The sequence below is a fragment of the Kogia breviceps genome, chromosome 18, assembly GCF_026419965.1.
Source record: "Kogia breviceps isolate mKogBre1 chromosome 18, mKogBre1 haplotype 1, whole genome shotgun sequence".
In the NCBI taxonomy this organism is placed as follows: Eukaryota; Metazoa; Chordata; class Mammalia; order Artiodactyla; family Physeteridae; genus Kogia; species Kogia breviceps.
The window spans coordinates 45000458-45021577 of NC_081327.1; the positions used below are offsets into that span (position 1 = coordinate 45000458).

At 43.6% G+C, this 21120-nt stretch overlaps 1 protein-coding gene across 1 annotated transcript in view; it reads left to right on the forward strand.

The window, feature by feature from the left end:
* The window catches only part of HYDIN (HYDIN axonemal central pair apparatus protein), a 431864-nt gene that overhangs the window by 321089 nt on the left and 89655 nt on the right, over nucleotides 1-21120 (forward strand). Inside the window, exons 39-43 of the mRNA XM_059043993.2 lie at nucleotides 2318-2497; nucleotides 2969-3142; nucleotides 5690-5860; nucleotides 8967-9184; nucleotides 20669-20806. Coding sequence (XP_058899976.1) covers nucleotides 2318-2497; nucleotides 2969-3142; nucleotides 5690-5860; nucleotides 8967-9184; nucleotides 20669-20806 — 881 coding nt within the window. The remainder of the gene's footprint in view (nucleotides 1-2317; nucleotides 2498-2968; nucleotides 3143-5689; nucleotides 5861-8966; nucleotides 9185-20668; nucleotides 20807-21120) is intronic.

Genomic DNA, 21120 nt, shown 5'->3' on the forward strand with positions numbered 1-21120 from the left:
AAGCCCTGTGCTGAGGGCTCTACATGTACAGATGAGAGAGGAAGCACTGAGAGGCCAGGTCCACAGATTTAAGTGGCAGAATCAGGACTCAAGCCCAGGTCTCTCTGACTCGAGAGTCCACGACAATAACCACTCCACTCCACAGCCTCCACATCTGTGCCTAGGTGATGCAAGGTAATCCATCATGCACGGTAGATATTGGTGCACTACGAGAGGTAGGGGTGGGAGTTCACATGAGGAAAGACCCTCCATGGTCCTCAAGGCCAAAACTCAATCACAAAGCTGGACTGTGCTCTTACAACCTTGCCCTTTCTTGCCCAGCACCCCAGAGATATCCATGATCCACCGAGGATCCCCCCTTGTGTGCACTTGAGCATCAAGGTGCCAGGGAGACCTGTGGGCTCGTGTAGCTTGTTGGGGTGCTCACTTCTCTTCTCTGCTTCCCTGTGCCCTCATCCTGGAAATTTGCCCTCCCTGTTCTTACTTGCTCTCTTCTTCTGCATAATAGTCATCACATGTATTTTCTTCACACTTGTCTCCCCTCTAGACAAGCCCCCATAAAGGCAGTGATCATGTATTCCCCAATGTAAACCCAGTGCATGGACCAGCACCTGATACATCATAGTGCCTGATAAATGTTTCTGTAAGAGTGAATGAATGAATGAATGAATGAATGAATGAAGTCCATTTCTCCTCCCCTTGGACCTGTCTTATTGTCTGTCAAGACAGAAGGTAGTTGGAGAACACTAATCTGCCCTAAAAGAAGATGAGAGAAGAAGGTTTCCTGTCCACCCAGTCTCCTGGTTGTGTTTATTGAGGATATTAGTTCACTAGAACTGCCACTGCAAATACCACAGACTGGGAGGCTTAACCAAGCAAAACTTATTTTCTCATAATTCTGGAGGCTAGAAATCCAAGATCAAAGTGTTGGTGGAGTTGTTTTCTACTGAACCTCCCTCCTTGGCTTGTAGATGGCTGTCTTCCCCCTGTGTGTTCACAAGGACTTCCCTCTGTGTGTCTGTGTCCTAATCTCTTCCTATAAGAACACCAGTGATATCGGACTATGGATGGCTTAGGACACTCATTTTAACTTAATTACCTCTTGAAAGACCCTAACTTCAAATAGGCGCATTCTGGCATACTGGGGCAGGGGGTGGAGTGCGGCACGGGGGTGGTGCTTAGGGCTTCAGCAAATGAACTTTAGTGGAACCAGTTCAGCCCATAACAAGCACCCACTGTGTTCCAAGCACTGAGCTGAAGCGCTGGAAGAAAGATCAATGAAATCAACCCCTTTGAGAGCTCAAAGTCAGGGAGGGGTGGGGGGATAGACATTTAAACTCAGGACTGCCTAGTGGCCTGAGGCAGAGAGTCACAAGGGGCTGCAGTGTAAAAGGACTTGGTGAGAGCTGAGAAGGGCCCATCGCTCTCATCCCTGTCCTCCGCACCTTGGTTGTGGGTTCATTTTTCCATCTGGCCCATGGAAAGGAGATCTAGAGCCAGGACCTGAGGGTCAGTAGAAGTCCAGGGAGGCATTCCTGCTCCTCGCCAGCACCTCTCTGAGCATCTGCTTACTCTGCTGTCACAGAGTACACGTCCTTCTCTGCTTCCACACCACATCCAGGGAAGGCCAGCAGCTACAAGTCATGTGATTGCCATTCCCAGGAGAGCTACAACCTCTCTGACTCAAATTCAAAATTAAACAAAGAAGGTGTCTTAGCTCCAGGGCAGAGCTGGGTCACCTTGTACAATGACAGCCCAATGCACCCACTGAAACTCTGTGGAATAGGGGCATTGAGGAAGGTGCGGGACAGATAAAGTCGTAGATGTGCTCAACGATGACGTGGAGAAATGTTCATGATAAATTAAGGGGGAAAGCAGGCTACAAATTGGTATGTGAACAGTATGACCCCAACTTCAGTTTTGAAAAATTAAAAATTAAAAAATCTCAGAGGTTGCCACTCTCCTATACTGGTATCATAAAATGAAGCTGCCGTTCCTCGATCACCATTTCTTTGTCTATCTATATTTCTTTCTGTAGCTAAATTTTGTCATTTTTGCTCTTTTGAATTTCCCAAATTTTCTAAACCAAGTGTATAATTTTGGTAATTTTATTTTAATGTTAAAATGTAGAAACACTCTGGGCAGAGAAATTTAACAGCAGACTGACTGCAGTTCTTGTTGATTTGGGTCAGATAGTCCAGGGTGATGGTTACCAGTTCAGTGATTCTCCTCTTTGTCTCTCTTCTCTTTTCTGCCCTATCTCCCTTGTCCTCCTCCCAACTCTTCCTGTGTGTTTCCATCCTTTGCTGTCTGGCAGAAGAGGACGATGGTGCCTTGTCAGAACAGGGAACCTCTTCCAGCACAAAGAGGACCTCGCTTAGCCGAGGGATCTCTGTCACATCCTACCTGGAAGAGCAGCGTATCCCAATGATCAAGTCCAAGACCTACCCAGATGAAGAGAAGCCTAAAGAAAGCCTGGAAAAAATCATGTTTCAAAGTAATCAAGCATTTTAATGTTTGGGCACCTGTTCTCTCTAAGAAAAAGTGGGAAGGCTGTTCAGTGCCTTTCACCTTTCTCCATAAAATGCATCTTTCTAGCACTATTGTGTATTAATTCTACAATATGAATATGCCATCATTTATTTAGTCATTTCCCTTACTGTTGCATATTCAGCTAGTTTCCAATATTATTTTTCAGCAGAAGAGATTCCTCAAAGTGGGATTAAGAGCGAAAGAGTATCTGTATTTTCAATTGTAGTAGCTATGGACAGATTATTAGCCAAAGCGGGCACTTTCATACACTACAGGGGGAGTGAGGCAACATCTGCAGCAGATTATGTTTGTCATTTTGAAATAGGACGTTGACTAAGAAAAAGTCGTCCCCACTTCCTTCAGAACCCAGGGGAGTTCTGGGTGTGTCCACATGTATGTGCACGCACACACGCACACGTGTATATTTAATTTGCAGCTGACAAGATTCAGAACATTGACAGCCACTTTGCAGAGGAGGTTGGGGAAGTAGAGAACAACCCAGTGAACAAGGCCATTGCTCGCCACCTGGGCATTGACATTTCTGCAGAAGGCCGTATGGCCAAGAACCGGAAAGGCATCGCCATCATCATCCATGGGACGCCCTTGTCAGGTATGCACAGCCCTGAGGGGTTTATGGTGAAGTTTGCACATGTAATTTTTTTTTTTTTTACCTCTGGGTGATGCCTTTTTAAAATTTCTTTATTTTTTAAATTTATTTATTTATTTATTTTTGGCTGCATTGGGTCTTCATTGTTGCATGCGGGCTATCTCTAGTTGCAGCCAGCGGGGGCTGCTCTCTGTTGTGGTGCGCGGGCTTCTCATTGCGGTGGCTTCTCTTGTTGCAGAGCACGGGCTCTAGGGGCACGGGCTTCAGTAATTGTGGCATGTGGGCTCAGTAGTTGTGGCTCACGGGCTCTAGAGCACAGGCTCAGTAGTTGTGGCGCACGGGCTTAGCTGCTCCGCAGCATGTGGGATCTTCCCGGACCAGGGCTTGAACCCTTGTCCCCTGCACTGGCAGGCGTATTCTTAAGCACTTCACCACCAGGGAAGTCCTGCATGTGTAATTTTTGAGACAGTAAAAGACTCTTCTGTTTGAAATTTATATACCAAAGGATTATCCCCAAATTGTTAAATTGCCAACTTCAGAGATATGGAGTTAGAGAAAGAGCGGGGACATCTTATTCTTAATTAATACATCTCTGAATTGTTGGAGCTTGCATTCTTTCAATAATTTAATAACATTAAAATATTAAAGAAAAATCCAAGACATTAAGTTATTTGAAAAGAGAGGGGAAGAATATGTGCAAACTCTTTGGCCTGGCGGTATTACTTCTAAAAATGTATCTTAGGAAGATAATCACGTCGACAAAGATTAACTGCATGAGTGTTCACTGCAGAATTGTTGACCATACTAAAAATTTGGGAGCACTTGAAGCATTCAGTATGCTGGACTAGTTAATTAAGCCATAGTACATTCATGCAGTGAATTATATCGCCACTAAAAACAGTGTCTTGTACACCCATTTTCATAGCAGCATTATTCACAATAATGAAAAGGTAGAACAGCCCAAGTATCCATTGATGGATGAGTGGATAAACTAAATGTGGTATAATGGGATATTTTTCACCCACAAAAGGAAGGAAATCCTCACACATGCTACAACATAGATGAACCTTGAAGACATTATACTAAGTGAAATAAGAAAGACGTAAAAGAACAACTACTATATGATCCCATTTATATAAGGTACCTAGAGTAGTCATATTCATAGAGACTTGAAACAGCATGGTGGTTTCCAGGGGCTGAGAAAAGGGAGGGAGGAATGAGAGGTTATTGTTTAATGGGTAAAGAGTTTCCACTTGGGAAGATGAAAACGTGCTGGAGATAGATGGTGGTGATGGTTGCACAGCAATGTGAATATCCTTAGCAGCTGAGCTGTACACTTAAAAACAGTTAAAATGGTAAATTTTGAATGTATACTATCACAATAAAAAAGTACCATAAAAGTGTATTGAATGAATAGAAAAATGCTCATGATATACATCGTTTTAAGTGAGAAAAAAAAAATGCCATGCTTACAATTTGTTATCTATATTAATATCCTATTGCTACTGTAACAAATAACCACAAATTTAGTGACTTTAAAAAATGCAAATTTACTTTCTTAGAATCCTGGAGGTCAGAAGTCTAAAATGGGTCAACAGGGTTGCATCCTTTCTTGAGGCTATAGAGGAGAATCCATTTCCTTGCCTTTTCTTTTTTCTAGAAACATTATCTGCATTCCTTGGCTCATGGCCCCTTCCTCCATCTTCAAAACCAGCATCATAGCATCTTGTAGTCTGTCTGTCTCATCCCTTTCTCACTCTCTGTCTGTCTGTCTCTTTGCTTTCATCATCGCATCACCTGTTCTTACTCTGAGCATCCTGCTTCTCTTATAAGGACCCTTGTTATTACATTGGGCCCACCCAGATAATCCAGGGCAATCTCCAATGTCAAGAGATTCTTAATCATACCTGTGAAGTCCCTTTAACATATAAGGTAACATATTCACAGGTTCCAGGAATTGGGATGTGGACATCTGAGCGGGGGAGGCATTATTCAACCTACCACATAACCCATTCTTTTTTTATAAGACATACAAATAAAATAGTTACATATGCATACTTAGCAGCCATATGCTAAACTGTAATCTCTCTGGAAGATCAAATTTCTTTTCTCCCTGCTGTTATTTCTGAATTTTCTGCTTTCTTTTTAATAAGCAGGTATTTTGAATGAGAAAAAAAATCAACACAAGTTATTCTTTAAACCAAAAAAAGTCTCTTCCCATTAGAATCAGAGACAGTAAGAGCTACAAGATTTTTAAAGCTCATCTGAGAGAATCACTATTTAAGCTGAGGAGAAAATCCAGAGGGGATGTGAGTTGCCATAGCACACAGCTCATCAGGGGTAGAATTAGGACCAGAGTCCATGGTCCTAACTCCTGGCTCAGGTCTTGCCTCTCTTTTCTGTTGCCACCTCTGGCCACACAAGAGACTTAGAGGCAGAGACCTTGGAGAGATCATTTTCCAGTATAGCCTCTGTTAAAGAAGCTTCTTCCGTCTAGGACACTGAGGAAATGAGAGCTGTGAAATTCAACCTCCTGACCTTTTTTAATAGGAAAGTCAGCCACCGCAGTCAGCATAGCCAAGTACTACAGTGCAGCCTGCCTGAACTTCGACTCCATCGTGCTGGAAGCCATCTCCGAAGGCAGCAACATCGCAGGGACCCGGGCCCGTGAGCTGTGCATCAGGGCCGCCATAGAGCAGTCCATGAAGGAAGAGGAGTCTGGTGAGAGCCATTTCCCCTGACTCTTTGCGGCCAAGTGGCCCTTACCCCACTGGTAATGCACCTTCTCAGTTTCCCCCACCGAGCTTTTCTCCACAGCCCCATTGAAGGCTGACTTATAACATGCTGCCAATTAGCAGCCCAGAGAATTCTCTCCACCAGACACCTGTGGCTCTCCTGGCTGCCCAATGCACTTGGCACTTCAGGGAGCAGGGTGACGGAAGAGATGTGGCCCACACCTTTGGGAGTGACACCTGGAGGGGAGCAGACATGTGCTCATTCAGAGCAGAGGAAAATAATGTAACAGAACTACCAGCTGCTGTGAAAGACCAACTTTGGGATAGCTGGGTTCCAACGAGCATGATTTGGGGAAGTTTTTATGGAAGTGGGCTTTGAAGGAGGAGGAGAATGTTGACAGGCAAAGATGAAGATAAGGACATTCCAGACCAAGAAAGCAGGGAAGCTGACAGTAAATTAAAGGTGGGAAGGCAGGTTAAGGCCAATCATAGTTGAACTTAATGCCAAGATTAGGAGTTTCAATTTTATTTTGAAGGAAAAGAGGAGTTGGGCAGTTTTCACCCTATGGGAGAAATGGTCCGAAAGTTGCAGTAGGAAAGGAGCTCTAGTGATGTCTTGTAATGGAAGAGAGGTGAAGCTGAATATGAGTGGGGCTGGGCTGGCTGACCTGATAGCCACCTGCATGGCAGGGAATTGAAGGAGCGGGAGGCATTCAAGATGTTCACACCGAGATTTCTGGTCATAGAAACCAGGAAGAGAGCAATGTCATTTACCAAGACAGGAAACATGGGAGGAGGAGAAAGTTTACTGGAAAGGAAAATTAATTGAGTTTTTAAACCCCATAGTAGTGAGGCCTTACCTACCAGAGGTTAAGAATTCTGGCGCTCCCGGATCCTCTAAAGACCTACAGGGCAGAAGGGTGGCTGCTCAGTGGGAAAATCTATCAAATATAAAGCAGAATACCTGCTCAGAGTAGAATCTTTTTTATATAAATACTTAGAACAGCATGCCGTCATTCCTGATAGTGTCCCATGCCTGCTAGATGATAAAACTGGCTGGGGCTTTCAGGGGTGTCCCCTCCCCTTGATACCTCTACATGAGATGCTTAGAGAAATGGAAGATTCTTTGCTGGGAAGATAAGAGAAACAGCTCTTTAGTGGTCTAGGGGAGAAAGAATAATTTTCTCTCCTCTGAGTTCTTGGCTGAACCCTCCTGTAATAAAAGACAGATTAACAAGAGAAAAACACACGTTTATTAACATGTATACTTCATGTACCGTGGGAGATACTCAGGGGGAAATGGATGGCTTTAGAATTCAGAAGTAAATACCACCTTAATTGGGAAAGAGAAGGGGGATGTAGTCCTCTTAGGGGAGGGTAAATGGTTTTTAGGAAAGATGAGGGACCCTTACAAGAATGGATGGGAGGTGTGGCTGTTTGTGATAAAGTCTTTCTGGGTGTGGTATGGACTTGAGTCTCCTCTCCTGTGATAAGAGGCCATCTCCCTAGTTGATGAAACTCTCTGGAAGGGGACTTGTGACAGTGGAGCTTCTTTTGGAGGTTCTGTCTTTAAGCAAATAATGGGAGGTCAAGGAAAGCCACTCCCTGCATTTACTGTTTTTCAGGTTCCTACAGCTCAAAATAACCAATATGCCAAAGCAGCATATTTTGAGGTGGCATATCCTGAACTCCTGTAGTCATATTTTGGGGTGGCATATTCTGATACCATTTCGTGGGAACCCCAGGCTGCATCACAATTCCAGTTCTCTTAGATATTTTGTTTCCTTTTCTGTCAAATAAACTGCATTTCACAGAAGTCTTTGGAGCTGTGTTGACATCCCGTGACAAATCATGAATTTGAGCTCCCTGAGAAAGTAATGTCAAGCTAAAGCCTTAATAACTGGGGGAGACTTTCTCAACAAGGTGAGGGGTGCAGCCGCTGGAGTAGAGGAAATCAGCCCAGAAAGTTCCAGAAAGAGAGGAGAGGGATGGATAAGGCAGGATGGGAGCTTGGGAAACACTTCACATTTTAGGAGGAGGTGGGGGCAGGGGGAGAAGCCAAGGGAGGCGGAGAAGGCAGAGTGAGAGTCAGAGGGGGGGCAGTCAGGAGAGCTACAGGCGGGAGGGGCCAGAATGACTTTTGCGTCTCTCCGGAGCCCTGTTTGGAGTCTGGGGGACCCTTCTCGCTTTATTTTCCTCATAGCCCTTACCCCTAGTTAACAGACTATTTATTTTAATTACTTATTTTATTGTCTGCCTCCTCCACACCCGCCCCCCTCAGCCCCGGCCAAGAATGTGAGCTTCGGAGGGCAGAGATTTGTGTTAGTTTTTGTCACTAATGTATTCCCAGCATCTAGACTGGTGCTTGGCACATAGTAGACAGAGTAAAGATTTATGAAAATGTGTTAAATCAGTAAGTGAATATAATCGGAGATGGCTAAAGGTTCAGATAAAATGAGCCCTGAGAAGAGGGCCGCTGTAGTTCACAGTTCGGAGGTCACTGGCGACTTTGGAGAAAACCCTCTCAGTGATGGGGTTAAACCCAGACCTGCATCTGCTGTTTGCTGTGGAGTCAGCAGGCTGTACTGAAGTGGAAGTGACCAGTCTAAACCTGTCTGTCCCACGCAGGACCCACCGGCCCCTTGAAATGTGCCTAGTCCAAACTGAGATGTGCTGTCAGTATACAATACATGCTGGGTTTTGAAGATGTAGTAAGAATAACAGACTGTAAAAGAACACAGTAATTATTGTGGTAGGTTTCTAGGGCAATCAGGCCGGTAGTGTACCAGCAGTTTCAGAAATGATTATCCTCTGGGATGGACGAGAAAGTGGGGGAGAGTATCGTGGGATCCCCTGGGAAGATGAGCAGTGAAGAGCCCGGGGCTCCAGGCCAGGCTCTGCACACACCCGTCATCATCATCCATCCTCAGTGGGTGGAGCCTCTTCTCTCAGCCCTGCTAAGCCTGCTGCAGGTGGAGATGGCTTTGTAGTCTTCAAAAGAATCACAGTACGTTTCAACTTGCCATCCTCGCTATTATTTCCTTATTATCCTAAGGTGACTTTTAATATAAACCTTCTCTCTCTGTGTGTAGCCCAGGAGGCTGCTGCTTTGAGCCAAAATGCCGTGGGACAAATACAACTGAGCGGTGAGACCCTGGGGAAGTTAACTTCAGAATCCACTCTGGTAACTCCCGAAATTAAACCTGCCAAGCTTGTGCGTGGGAGCATTCCCATCACCAAAGGCAAAGCAGACAGCCACAGCTCTGTGTCTCAGAAGCAGCATCACCAGCACTCGTCCGAAACGCCACAGGTACAAATCAGGGCTCCCGGAAGGAAGGTTGGGATTTTTCCTCCTTGCTCCCCCTCTTCTCTTTTTTCTCCTCCTCCTCGGCATCTTGCATCCAGGTTAGCACAACTTCATTCCTACAGGTGCCCTTTCCAGGCAGGCCTGAGTGCTGTCCCTGTACCACTCCTGAATGAAGTGTTCATCTAGCAGGTGTGAAACAAGTGCCTTTAATGTTATAGGCATTGGGTTGGGTGCTGGCAAAGTGAACATAAATAAAGCAAAATTCTTTCACTCAAGCTGCACTAAGAGTCTGATAAGGGTGATAACCACACATTCAAATATATGCAATTAAAAGAGATTGGCGACAAAAGAGGTGTGTAAAAAGAAGTAGGTTGAACCATATGAAACTGCCAATATTCAACCACTCAGGAACTCTATTGCAGCAATATCATATGGCTCAAACTACTACTAAAGGCATGTGAAGGATGGAACCATGAATATAAGTTGTGGGAGAGCTGCAGGGGAGTCTTGGAAAGTCATAAAGAAGCCAGAGAGTTTGAGTCACATGCTGAGGGACTTCGAAAACAATCTCAGCAATGGGATCATATGTATATGTATAACTGATTCACTTTGTTGTAAAGCAGAAACTAACATACCATTGTAAAGCAATTATACTCCAATAAAGATGTTAAAAAAAATAATCTCAGCAGGTGAGTTTAGTAGCAGGTGCTGAAGTCAGAGACAGTGAGTGGTGCAGTGAGAGACAGGTGGGTGATGAGTTGTGAGTGGGAAAGCCGAGTCAAATGAGTATAGGCTTCTAAGATATTTGAAAAAAAAGGGAAGAAAGATCAAGTAATCATTAGAGGAGCAAACCCGGAGTCAATGAGTTCTTTCTCTGAAAGGAGGTGGAGGCACAAGCAGGTCTATTAAGATAGCTCCTGGAGAAGTATAAGGTGATGATCTACCCAAGAGGGAATGAGATTCCCGGAGGAAACAGGGAGGGCAGGATTAAGCATAGTTGAGGGAGTTGGGAGCCGTCTTCCTCTAAAGTCAAAAAAGGTGAAAATAGATACAGCTACTTGTAGGGGTAGCGGGGTGGAAAATGGAGGTTGGAGAAGGTCTTGCTGAATGGCCCTAAGATGTATGCAGGATGCATGGTCTTTGCAGGCAGTGTTGAGGAAGTTGGGTTGCATAGCATGCTTGAGAAGAATGGTAAAGAAAGCACTGATGTGTCCACTGTGAAGACAGAACCAGAAATTGGTGGTGGACAAAAGAAAAGATAGTTGAGAGTGCTGATGACCCAGGAAAGATGTGAAGCCATAACTTCACGGTTGTAAGATTTCCCTAAGCAGCCCCTGGCAGCCCTTATTCAGAGGCAGAGAAAGAAGTTGTCATCATTGCAGGTGTGGGGGTGTGCTCGGAACAAGGGTCAAGGGAGTTGAGAGTGGCATCAGTATAGGAAATCTGGCCTAGGTAGAGAAGGAATTAAAAGAAGGACAATAGAATGGGAGAAATAGGAAGAGTAAAAGTGTCTTTGGGTCTTGCTTCAGTCTGAGAGTGCCTTATAAGGGGAATGGGAGAGGTAGACATTTCAGAGAAGGTTGCTGAGGTGAATGGAGCAGAGGAGAGGAGAATCACACTTGTTGGATGGGGCAGGTGAATGGAGGGTTGGTGGGGCAAGTAGATGGTAGAGCACTGGATGGGGCATGTGGACAAAGTAGAGGTGAAGGTCTTCGTGTAAGAGGATGTATGCTGGTTGGATGGGGCATCCATGGGGTGGGATTTACGCCATATGATGTCACATGATCTTCACTTCAGTTGCATGTTCTTCTAGCACCTCGAAAACTGAAACCATTGACTCAGTTTCTTTTGGAGCATCATCCTTTTAATCCTCTTCTCCAAGATCTAATATAATATTCTTTACTTAGATGTTTATGGATGAACTGAACCCATATATTTCTATTAAACAGGGTATCATGGGAAATGATTTTCTTTGGTTTGTTTCTGCCAATCTGGATAGTAAAGTGAAGCTTTTTAGAACATATCAAAGGCAGCAGAAAATCCCAATTCTGACTCCTATCTAAATAGGAACTTAAAACCTGTTCACTACCACAGTAGAAATTAGAGCTCAGAGACCTTCCCCCACCCACACTGCACATGTGTCTGCCTGCATTGCTCCAGTGTTACAGGATCAAGTGGTTTGGACAGCTGTCGCCTTGTCAGAGTGCTTTCCCTAGAGATGGCTGTTTGGTTTTCTTGAAGCTCTCCTAAAACATGAACTCTTCAAAGATGGAAATTTTAGTCATGGTGCAAATGGGAAGAAATGTGTACTATGTCACATGATGAAGAAATGAACTGTAATATAAGGTCATTTATTTATAAATCACCTTGTTCCTGGAAAACACCAGTTTGAAATCCTAATCTTTTGAATATTTAATCCAACACCCGGCTCTTCAATTCCATGGCCTCCTCAGCTACTCACTACCATGGTCATATTCTAGACCTTATTCACTGTGACCTATAGACTCGTGATCTCTACATCACACATCCTACTTTTTGACAACCATCTTCTAACTTTCCGGATGACTTATTCTGGTAAATAATTGGTCCCAATGAAACCTCCAATTCACATCTTCACTGCCTACCAACCCCTTCATTTCCTTTCTTACTCAGTTTGGATTCACAGTCCATCACTATAGGTGCTCCCTTTCCCCTTCCTCTTCACTGTACTCTCAATTCTCCACCTCCTCCATGTAGTGCAGTTGAATGTAGCTAGAGAAAACTTTCATCTCTCCTGAATGGTCTTAATTTAAGTTTAAGACCACAGGGATTGGAACCAAGATGGCGGAGTAGAAGGACATGCTCTCACTCCCTCTTGTGAGAACACAAGAATCACAACTAGCTGCTGGACAATCATCGACGGGAAGACACTGGAACTCACCAAAGTGATACCCCACATCCAAATACAAAGGAGAAGCCACAGTGAGACGGTAGGAGGGGCACAATCACAGTAAAATCAAATCCCATAACTGCTGGGTGGGTGACTCATAGACTGGAGAACACTGATACCACAGAAGTCCACCCAATGGAGTGAAGTTTCTGAGTCCCATGTCAGGCTATCCAACCTGGGGGTCCGGAAATGGGAGGAAGAATTCCTAGAGAATCAGACTTTGAAGGCCACTGGGATTTGATTGCAGGACTTTGACAGAACTGGGGGAAACAGAGACTCCACTCTTGGAGGGCACAAAGTAGTGTGTGTGTCGGGACCCAGGGGAAGGAGCAGTGACCCCAGGGGAGATTGAACCAGACCTACCTGCTGGTGTTGGAGGGTCTCCTGCAGAGGCAGGGGCTGGATGTGGCTCACAGTGAGGACAAGGACACTGGCAGCAGAAGTTCTGGGAAGTACTCCTTGGTGTGAGCCCTCCCAGAGTCCGCCATTAGCCCCACCAAAGGGCCCAAGTAGGTTCCAGTGTTGGATTGCCTTAGGCCAAACAACCAACAGGGAGGGAACCCTCCCCCACCCATCAGCAGTCAAGCGGATTAAAGTTTTACTGAGCTCTGCCCACCAGAGCAACAGCCAGCTCTACCCACCACCAGTCCCTCCCATCAGGGAACTTGCACAAGCCTCTTAGATAGCCTCATCCACCAGAGGGCAGACAGCAGAAGCAAGAATAACTACAGTCCTGCAGCCTGTGGAACAAAAACCACATTCACAGAAAGATAGACAAGATGAAAAGGCAGAGGGCTATGTACCAGCTGAAGGAACAAGATAAAACCCCAGAAAAACAACTAAATGAAGTGGAGATAGGCAACCTTCTAGAAAAAGAAATCAGAATAATGATAGTGAATATGATCCAGGACCTCAGAAAAAGAATGGAGGCAAAGATTGAAAAGATGCAAGAAGTGTTTAACAAATATCTACAAGAATTAAAGAACAAACAAACAGAGATGAACAATACAATAATAAAATGAAAAATACACTAGAAGGTATCAATAGCAGAATAACTGAGGCAGAGAACGGATAAGTGACCTGGAAGACAGGATGGTGGAATTCACTGCTGCGGAACAGACTAAAGAAAAAAAGATGAAAAGAAATGAAGACAGCCTAAGAGACCTCTGGGACAACATTAAATGCAACAGCATTCTCATTATAGGGGTTTCAGAAGGAGAAGAGAGAGAGAAAGAACCAGAGAAAATATTTGAAGAGATTATAGTCGAAAACTTCCCTAACATGGGAAAGGAAATAGCCACCAAGTCCAGGAAGCGCAGAGAGTCCCACACAGGATAAACCCAAGGAGAAACACGCCTAGACACATAGTAATCAAACTGGCAAAAATTAAAAACACAAAAATTATTGAAAGCAGCAAGGGAAAAACGACAAATAACATACAAGGGAACTCCCATAAGGTTAACAGCTGATTTCTCAGCAGAAACACTACAAGCCAGAAGGGAGTGGAATGTTATACTTAAAGTGATGAAAGGGAAGAACCTACAACCAAGATTACTCTACCTGGCAAGGATCTCATTCAGAATCGATGGAGAAATGAAAAGCTTTACAGACAAGCAAAAGCTAAGAGAATTCAGCACCACCAAACCAGCTCTACAACAAATGCTAAAGGAACTTCTCTAAGTGGGAAACACAAGAGAAGAAAAGGGCCTACAAAAACAAACCCAAAACAATTAAGGAAATGGTAATAGGAACATATATATCGATAATTACCTTAAATGTGAATGGATTAAATGCTCCAACCAAAAGACACAGGCTTGCTGAATGGATACGAAAGCAAGACCCATATATATGCAGTCTACAAGAGACCCACTTCAGACCTAGGGACACATACAGACTGAAAGTGAGGAGATGGAAAAAGATATTCCATGCAAATGGAAATCAAAAGAAAGCTGGGTACCAATAGTCATATCAGATAAAATAGACTTTAGAATAAAGAATGTTACAAGAGACAAGGAAGAACACTACATAATGATCAAGGAATCAATCCAGAGAAGATATAACAATTATAAATATATATGCACCCAACATAGGAACACCTAAATACATAAGTCAAATGCTAACAGCTATAAAAGAGGAAGTCGACGGTAACACAACAATAGTGGGGGACTTTAGCATCTCACTTACACCAATGGATAGATCATCCAAAATGAAAAGAAATAAGGAAACAGAAGCTTTAAATGGCACAACAGACCAGATAGATTCAATTAATATTTATAGGACATTCCATCCAAAAACAGCAGATTACACTTTATTCTCAAGTGTGCATGGAACATTCTCCAGGATAGATCACATCTTGGGTCACAAATCAAGCCTCAGTAAATTTAAGAAAATTGAAATCATATCAAGCATCTTTTGTGACCACAATGGTATGAGATTAGAAATGAATTACAGGGAAAAAAACGTAAAAAAACACCAAACAGATGGAGGCTAAACAATACACTACTAAATAACCAAGAGTTCACTGAAAAAATCAAAGAGGAAATAAAAAAATACCTAGAGACAAATGATAATGAAAACACGATGACCCAAAACCTATTGGATGCAGCAAAAGCAGTTCTAAGAAGGAAGTTTATAGCTATACAAACCTACCTCAAGAAACAAGAAAAGGGCTTCCCTTGTGGCGCAGTGGTTGAGAGTCCGCCTGCCGATGCAGAGAACACAGGTTCGTGCCCCGGTCCAAGAAGATCCCACATGCTGCGGAGCGGCTAGGCCCATGAGCTATGGCCGCTGAGCCTGCGGGTCCAGAGCCTGTGCTCCACAACAGGAGAGGCCACAACAGTGAGAGGCCCGCATATCACAAAAAAAAAAAAACAAGAAACAAGAAAAATCTCAAACAATCTAATCTTACACCTAAAGGAACTAGAGCAAGAAGAACAAACAAAACCAAAAGTTAGCAGAAGGAAAGAAATCATAAAGATCAGAGCAGAAACAAATGAAATAGAAACAAAGAAAACAATGGCAAAGATCAATAAAGCTAAAAGCTGGTTCTTTGAGAAGATAAATTGATAAACCATTAGCCAGACTCATCAAGGAATAGAGGGAGAGGACTCAAATCAATAAAATTAGAAATGAAAAAGGAGAAGTTACAACAGACACTGCAGAAATACAAAGCATCCTAGGAGACTACTACAAGCACCTCTATGCCAATAAAATGGACAACCTGGAAGAAATGGACAAATTCTTAGAAAGGTATAACCTTCCAAGACTGAACCAAGAAGAAAAAGAAAATATGAACAGATCAATCACAAGTAATGAAATTGAAACTGTGATTAAAAATCTTGCAACACACAAAAGTCCAGGACCAGATGGCTTCACAGGTGAATTCTATCACACATTTAGAGAAGAGCTAACACCCATCCTGCTCAAACTCTTCCAGAAAATTGCAGAGGAAGGAACACTCCCAAACTCATTCTATGAGGCCCCCATCACCCTGATACCAAAACCAGACAAAGATACTACAAAAAAAGAAAATTACAGACCAATATCACTGATGAATATACATGCAAAACTCCTCAGCAAAATACTCACAAAAAGAATCCAACAACACATTAAAAGGATCATACACCATGATCAAGTGGGATTTATCCCAGGGATGCAAGGATTCTTCAATATACACAAATCAATCAACGTGATACATCATATTAACAAATTGAAGAATAAAAACCATATGATCATCTCAATAGATGCAGAAAAAGCTTTTGACAAAATTCAACAATTCAACACCCATTTATGATAAAAACTCTCCAGAAAGAGGGCATAGAGAGAACTTACCTCAACACAATAAAGGCCATATATGACAAACCCACAGCAAACATCATTCTCAAATGTGAAAAACTGAAAGCATTTCCTCTAAGATCAGGAACAATATAAGGTTGTCCACTCTCGCCACTATTATTCAACATAGTTTTGGAAGTCCTAGCCACAGCAATCAGAGGAGAAAAAGAAATAAAAGGAATACAGATTGGAAAAGAAGAAGTAAAAGTCACTGTCTGCATATGACATGACACTATACATAGAGAACCCTAAAGATGCCACCAGAAAACTACTAGAGCTAATCAATGAATTTGGTAAAGTTGCAGGATACAAAATTAATGGATAGAAATCTCTTGCATTCCTATACACTAATGATGAAAAATCTGAAAGAGAAATTAAAGCAACACTCCCATTTACCATTGCAACAGAAAGATTAAAATACCTAGGAATAAACCTACCTGGGAAGACAAAAGACCTGTATGCAGAAATCTATAATACACTGATGAAAGAAATTAAAGATGATACCAACAGATGGAGAGATATACCATGTTCTTGGATTGGAAGAATCAATATTGTGAAAATGACTATACTACCCAAAGCAATCTACAGATTCAATGCAATCCCTATCAAATTACCAATGGCATTTTTTTACGGAACTAGAACAAAAAATCTTAAAATTTGTATGGAGACACAAAAGACCCTGAATAGCCAAAGCAGTCTTGAGGGAAAAAAACGGAGCTGGAGAAATCAGACACCCTGACTTCAGACTATACTATAAAGCTACAGTAATCAAGACAATATGGTACTGGCACAAAAACAGAGACATAGATCAATGGAACAGGATAGAAAGCCCAGAGATAAACCCACGCACCTTTGGTCAACTAAACTATGACAAAGGAGGCAAGGATATACAATGGAGAAAAGACAGTCTCTTCCATAAGTTGTGCTGGGAAAACTGGACAGCTACATGTAAAAGAATGAAATTAGAACACTCCCTAGCACCATATACAAAAATAAACTCAAAATGGATTAGAGACCTTAATGTAAGACTGGGCACTATAAAACTCTTAGAGGAAAACATAGGAAGAACACTCTTTGACATAAATCACAGCAAGATCTTTTTTGATCCACCTCCTAGAGTAATGGAAATAAAAACAAAAATAAACAAATGGGACCAAATGAAACTTCAAAGCTTTTGCACAGCAAAGGAAACCATAAACAAGACAAAAAGACAACCCTCAGAATGGCAGAAAATATTTGGATATGAATCGATGGACAAAGGATTAATCTCCAAAATATATAAACAGCTCATGCAGCTCAATATTAATAAAACAAACAACCCAATCCAAAAATGGGCATAAGACCTAAATAGACATTTCTCTAAAGAAGACATACAGATGGCCAAGAGGCACATGAAAAGCTGCTCAACATCAGTAATTATTAGAGAAATGCAAATCAAAACTACAATGAGGTATCACCTCACACGAGTTAGAATGGGCATCATCAGAAAATCTACAAACAACAAATGCTGGAGAGGGTGTGGAGAAAAGGGAACCCTCTTGCCCTGCTGGTGGGAATGTAAATTGATACAGCCACTATGGAGAACAATATAGAGGTTCCTTAAAAAAACTAAACACAGAATTAGCATATGATCCAGCAATCCCACTACTGGGCATATACCGAGAGAAAACCATAATTCAAAAAGACACGGGCTTCCCTGGTGGCGCAGTGGTTGAGAGTCCGCCTGCCAATGCGGGGCGCGCGGGTTCGTGCCCCGGTCTGGGAGGGTCCCGCGTGCCGCGGAGCGGCTGGGCCCGTGAGCCATGGCCGCTGGGCCTGCGCGTCCGGGGCCTGTGCTCCGCGGCGGGAGGGGCCGCGACGGTGAGAGGCCCGCGTACAGAAAAAAAAAAAAAAAAAAAAAAAAAAAGACACATGCACCCCAGTGTTCATTCCAGCACTATTTACAATAGCCAGGTCATGGAAGCAACCTGAATGCCCATCGACAAATGAATGGATAAAGAAGATGTGGTACATATATGCAATGGAATATTACTCAGCCATAAAAAGGAATGAAATTGGGTCCTTTGTTGAGATGTGGATGGATCTAGAAACTGTCATACGGAGTGAAGTAAGTCAGAAAGAGAAAAATATCGTATATTAACGCATGTATGTGGAACCTAGAAAATGGTACATATGAACTGGTTTGCAGGTCAGAAATTGAGACACATATGTAGAGGACAAATGTATGGACACCAAGGGGGGAAAGCAGCAGGGGGGTGGTGGTGGTGGTGTGATGAATTGGGCGATTGGGATTGACATGTATACACTAATGTGTATAAAATTGGTGACTAATAAGAACCTGCTGTATAAAAAAATAAATAAAATTAAATTTAAAAATTAAAAAAATAAATAAATTTAAGACGACAGATCTGAAGTGGACCCTCAGATCTGCACTAGTACATTTGCCCTCCATCTCTTCAGAATAGCTGTTTTATTGCCATTACCACTCTCCAAACCTCTAAGACACTTTGCTCTTTCTCATTCTCAGCTACTGATCTGGCTTCTGACTTCATGGAGGGCACAGCAACAACCAGAAGACAACCACCTTATCCTCCCACCACCAGATCTACCAGCCAACCTTCATTCTAACCTGGTGCTATGCCTTCCCTGCACCTGAGTAACTGCCCCTGCTCTCATCCAAAGCCTACCCCTGCACATGGGCACTGGACTCTACTCCTTCTCTCTCATTCAAGGGCTAAATCCCTGCAGTTGTGTCCTCTCTCTCATTTGTTTTTTCTCCCCTGTCTAGTGAATCCTTCCTATCATTGTCTATGCATGCTTTATTACTTCCCATCTTTAAAATACCTTCCCACAGCCCCACAGCCCCCTACAGGTATTACCTCATCTCTCGGCTCCTCTCCGTAGCTATTCCTCCAAAGGGTTGCTGGATGATTGCCTCCTTGTCCTCACCACCATTCTCCCTTCCACCTATTCCAGTGAGCCTTTGTCCTCACCACTCCACTGGCTACTCTTCTCAAGGTCATTGGCATTCATCTTGTCCAATCCAGTGGCCAGTTTTCTGTCCTCACCTCGCGTGACCTCTTTGGCAGCTGTTAACCCCCTCCTCCTGGAAACGCTCTCTTTACTTGGATTTCAGAACACCATACGCTTCTACTTTCCCATCTTCCTCATTAATGACTGCCTCCACTCCTCCAGTTTCTCCATCTCCTCCAGATTTCTAGGTTTTCAGAGTAGGCTAGGACTAAGTTATCTACTCTTTTCTTTATAGATGATGTCATCCACTTCATTTCTTAAATATATTTTCAGTATCCTTATGACTCTTAAATTTCTATCTCCAGCCCTAATTTCTCCCCACACTCAAGTTTATGTATCCAAACTCACATTAAATATCTCTACTGAATGGCTTCGAGATGTCTCAAAATTTATATGTCAAAAAATTGACACTTATTCCCCCCCCGCAAAAAAAAAAACAAGAGAAGGCAAATGGTCTTCCTTCAGTCTTTCGTGTCTTAATAAATAACTTCACCACTTTTCAGCTTGCTCAGGTCAAAACTCAAGGAGTCATGCTTGATGCATCTCTTGCTTTCATATCCCATCCCAAATCCTGTTGGCTCTACTGCCGGAATATACCCTGTATCAGCCACTTGCACCATGACTCTCCTCGTCCCTGCCGCCATTATCTGCTGTCTTGACCACAGAGATATCTAACTAACTAATCTTCCCGCTTCACTCTTGTTACCTTGTGCAAGTAGAGTGGTCTTTTAAAAAGAAAAACAGGGTGATTTATCTGCCTCAAACATGCCAACAACTTCCCATAATACTTGGAATAAAATCCAAATTCCTTACTGTCCTACAAGCCCTGCATGTTCTGGCCTGACTGTATCTTCGACTTGAAGCCTGACCATCTTCCCCATTGCTCACTCAGCTGCAGTCGCCCTGGGCTCCTGTGTGCTTCCCACACACCCACAGCACACTATTGATGAGGGACCTTCTCGGGCTTCCCTGGTGGTGCAGTGGTTGAGAGTCCGCCTGCCGATGCAGGGGACACGGGTTCGTGCCCCGGTCCGGGAAGATCCCACGTGCCGCGGAGCGGCTGGGCCCGTGAGCCATGGCCGCTGAGCCTGCGCGTCCGGAGCCTGTGCTCCGTGACGGGAGAGGCCGCAACAGTGAGAGGCCCGCGTAACGCAAGGAAAAAAAAAAAGACCCGTCTCTCAGGATCTGGTCTCTAAATAGCCATTGTTAAACCCTGTCATGGTTCTTTATTCCCTTAACTGATTGTTTTCTTCCTTGCACTCATCACTGTCTGATATTATATCAGTGATTTGTATGTTCATGTGCTCCTTTTCTGTTTCCCATCCCCCATTTGAACACAAGGACCACGTGGGCAGCAACACTGCCAGCCTTGTTTGTGGTTGTATCCCTGGTACTAGAGGGGTCCCTGGTGCATCAGAGTGTTCAATGAATATTTGTTGAATGCATGAACAAATGTTTGCTGTTTGGTACACATACAAAGCACCTTCCACAGTGTTCCTGCTTGAAGGTTACAGCAGTTCTTTAAGTGAAATAGGGATCTTCCATTTTACAGTGCAATCCCCATTTTATAGATGAGGAAATGAGACCCAGAGTGATTAGATGATTTTCCCGAAGTAACATGGCTCGTAAGTGTACAAGTTGTTGGAATACCAAGCTGGGTTCTAACTCCTGATCCTTCTTTCTCTGAACAGATGTCCTCCAGCCCTCTCCCCTCGGGACCCGCGCAGCGCCGGCTCAGCCTCAGCGCCAGTATTGGAGGTGATACCGGGCTTGTGAGCTGCGTGCTCCCTGAGGAGCTCTTCACTCAGATCCTGGCCGAGCGTATTCAGGTACGTCCACACCCACCTGCACAGAGATGCAGGGCTCACACATCGTCCCCATGCTGTGAGCTGAGATTCTGAGCCATCACCCACCCACAGCAGCTCAAAACCCAGGGGTCTTGGAGAGGAAAGATGGGTTTCTTCACCCTCTTTTGTCCTTTTGACACAGCCCTTGTCAGTCTCTGACCCTGGCTCAGTCTGCTGCCTGAAGCCACTCACCTTAAAGGACCAGTGGGCAGAAGGTAGCGCCTTCAAAACACACACACACAAAGACAGACTCATGGTACAGCCCTAAGGTGGTATGTTAAAAATTATAACATGGA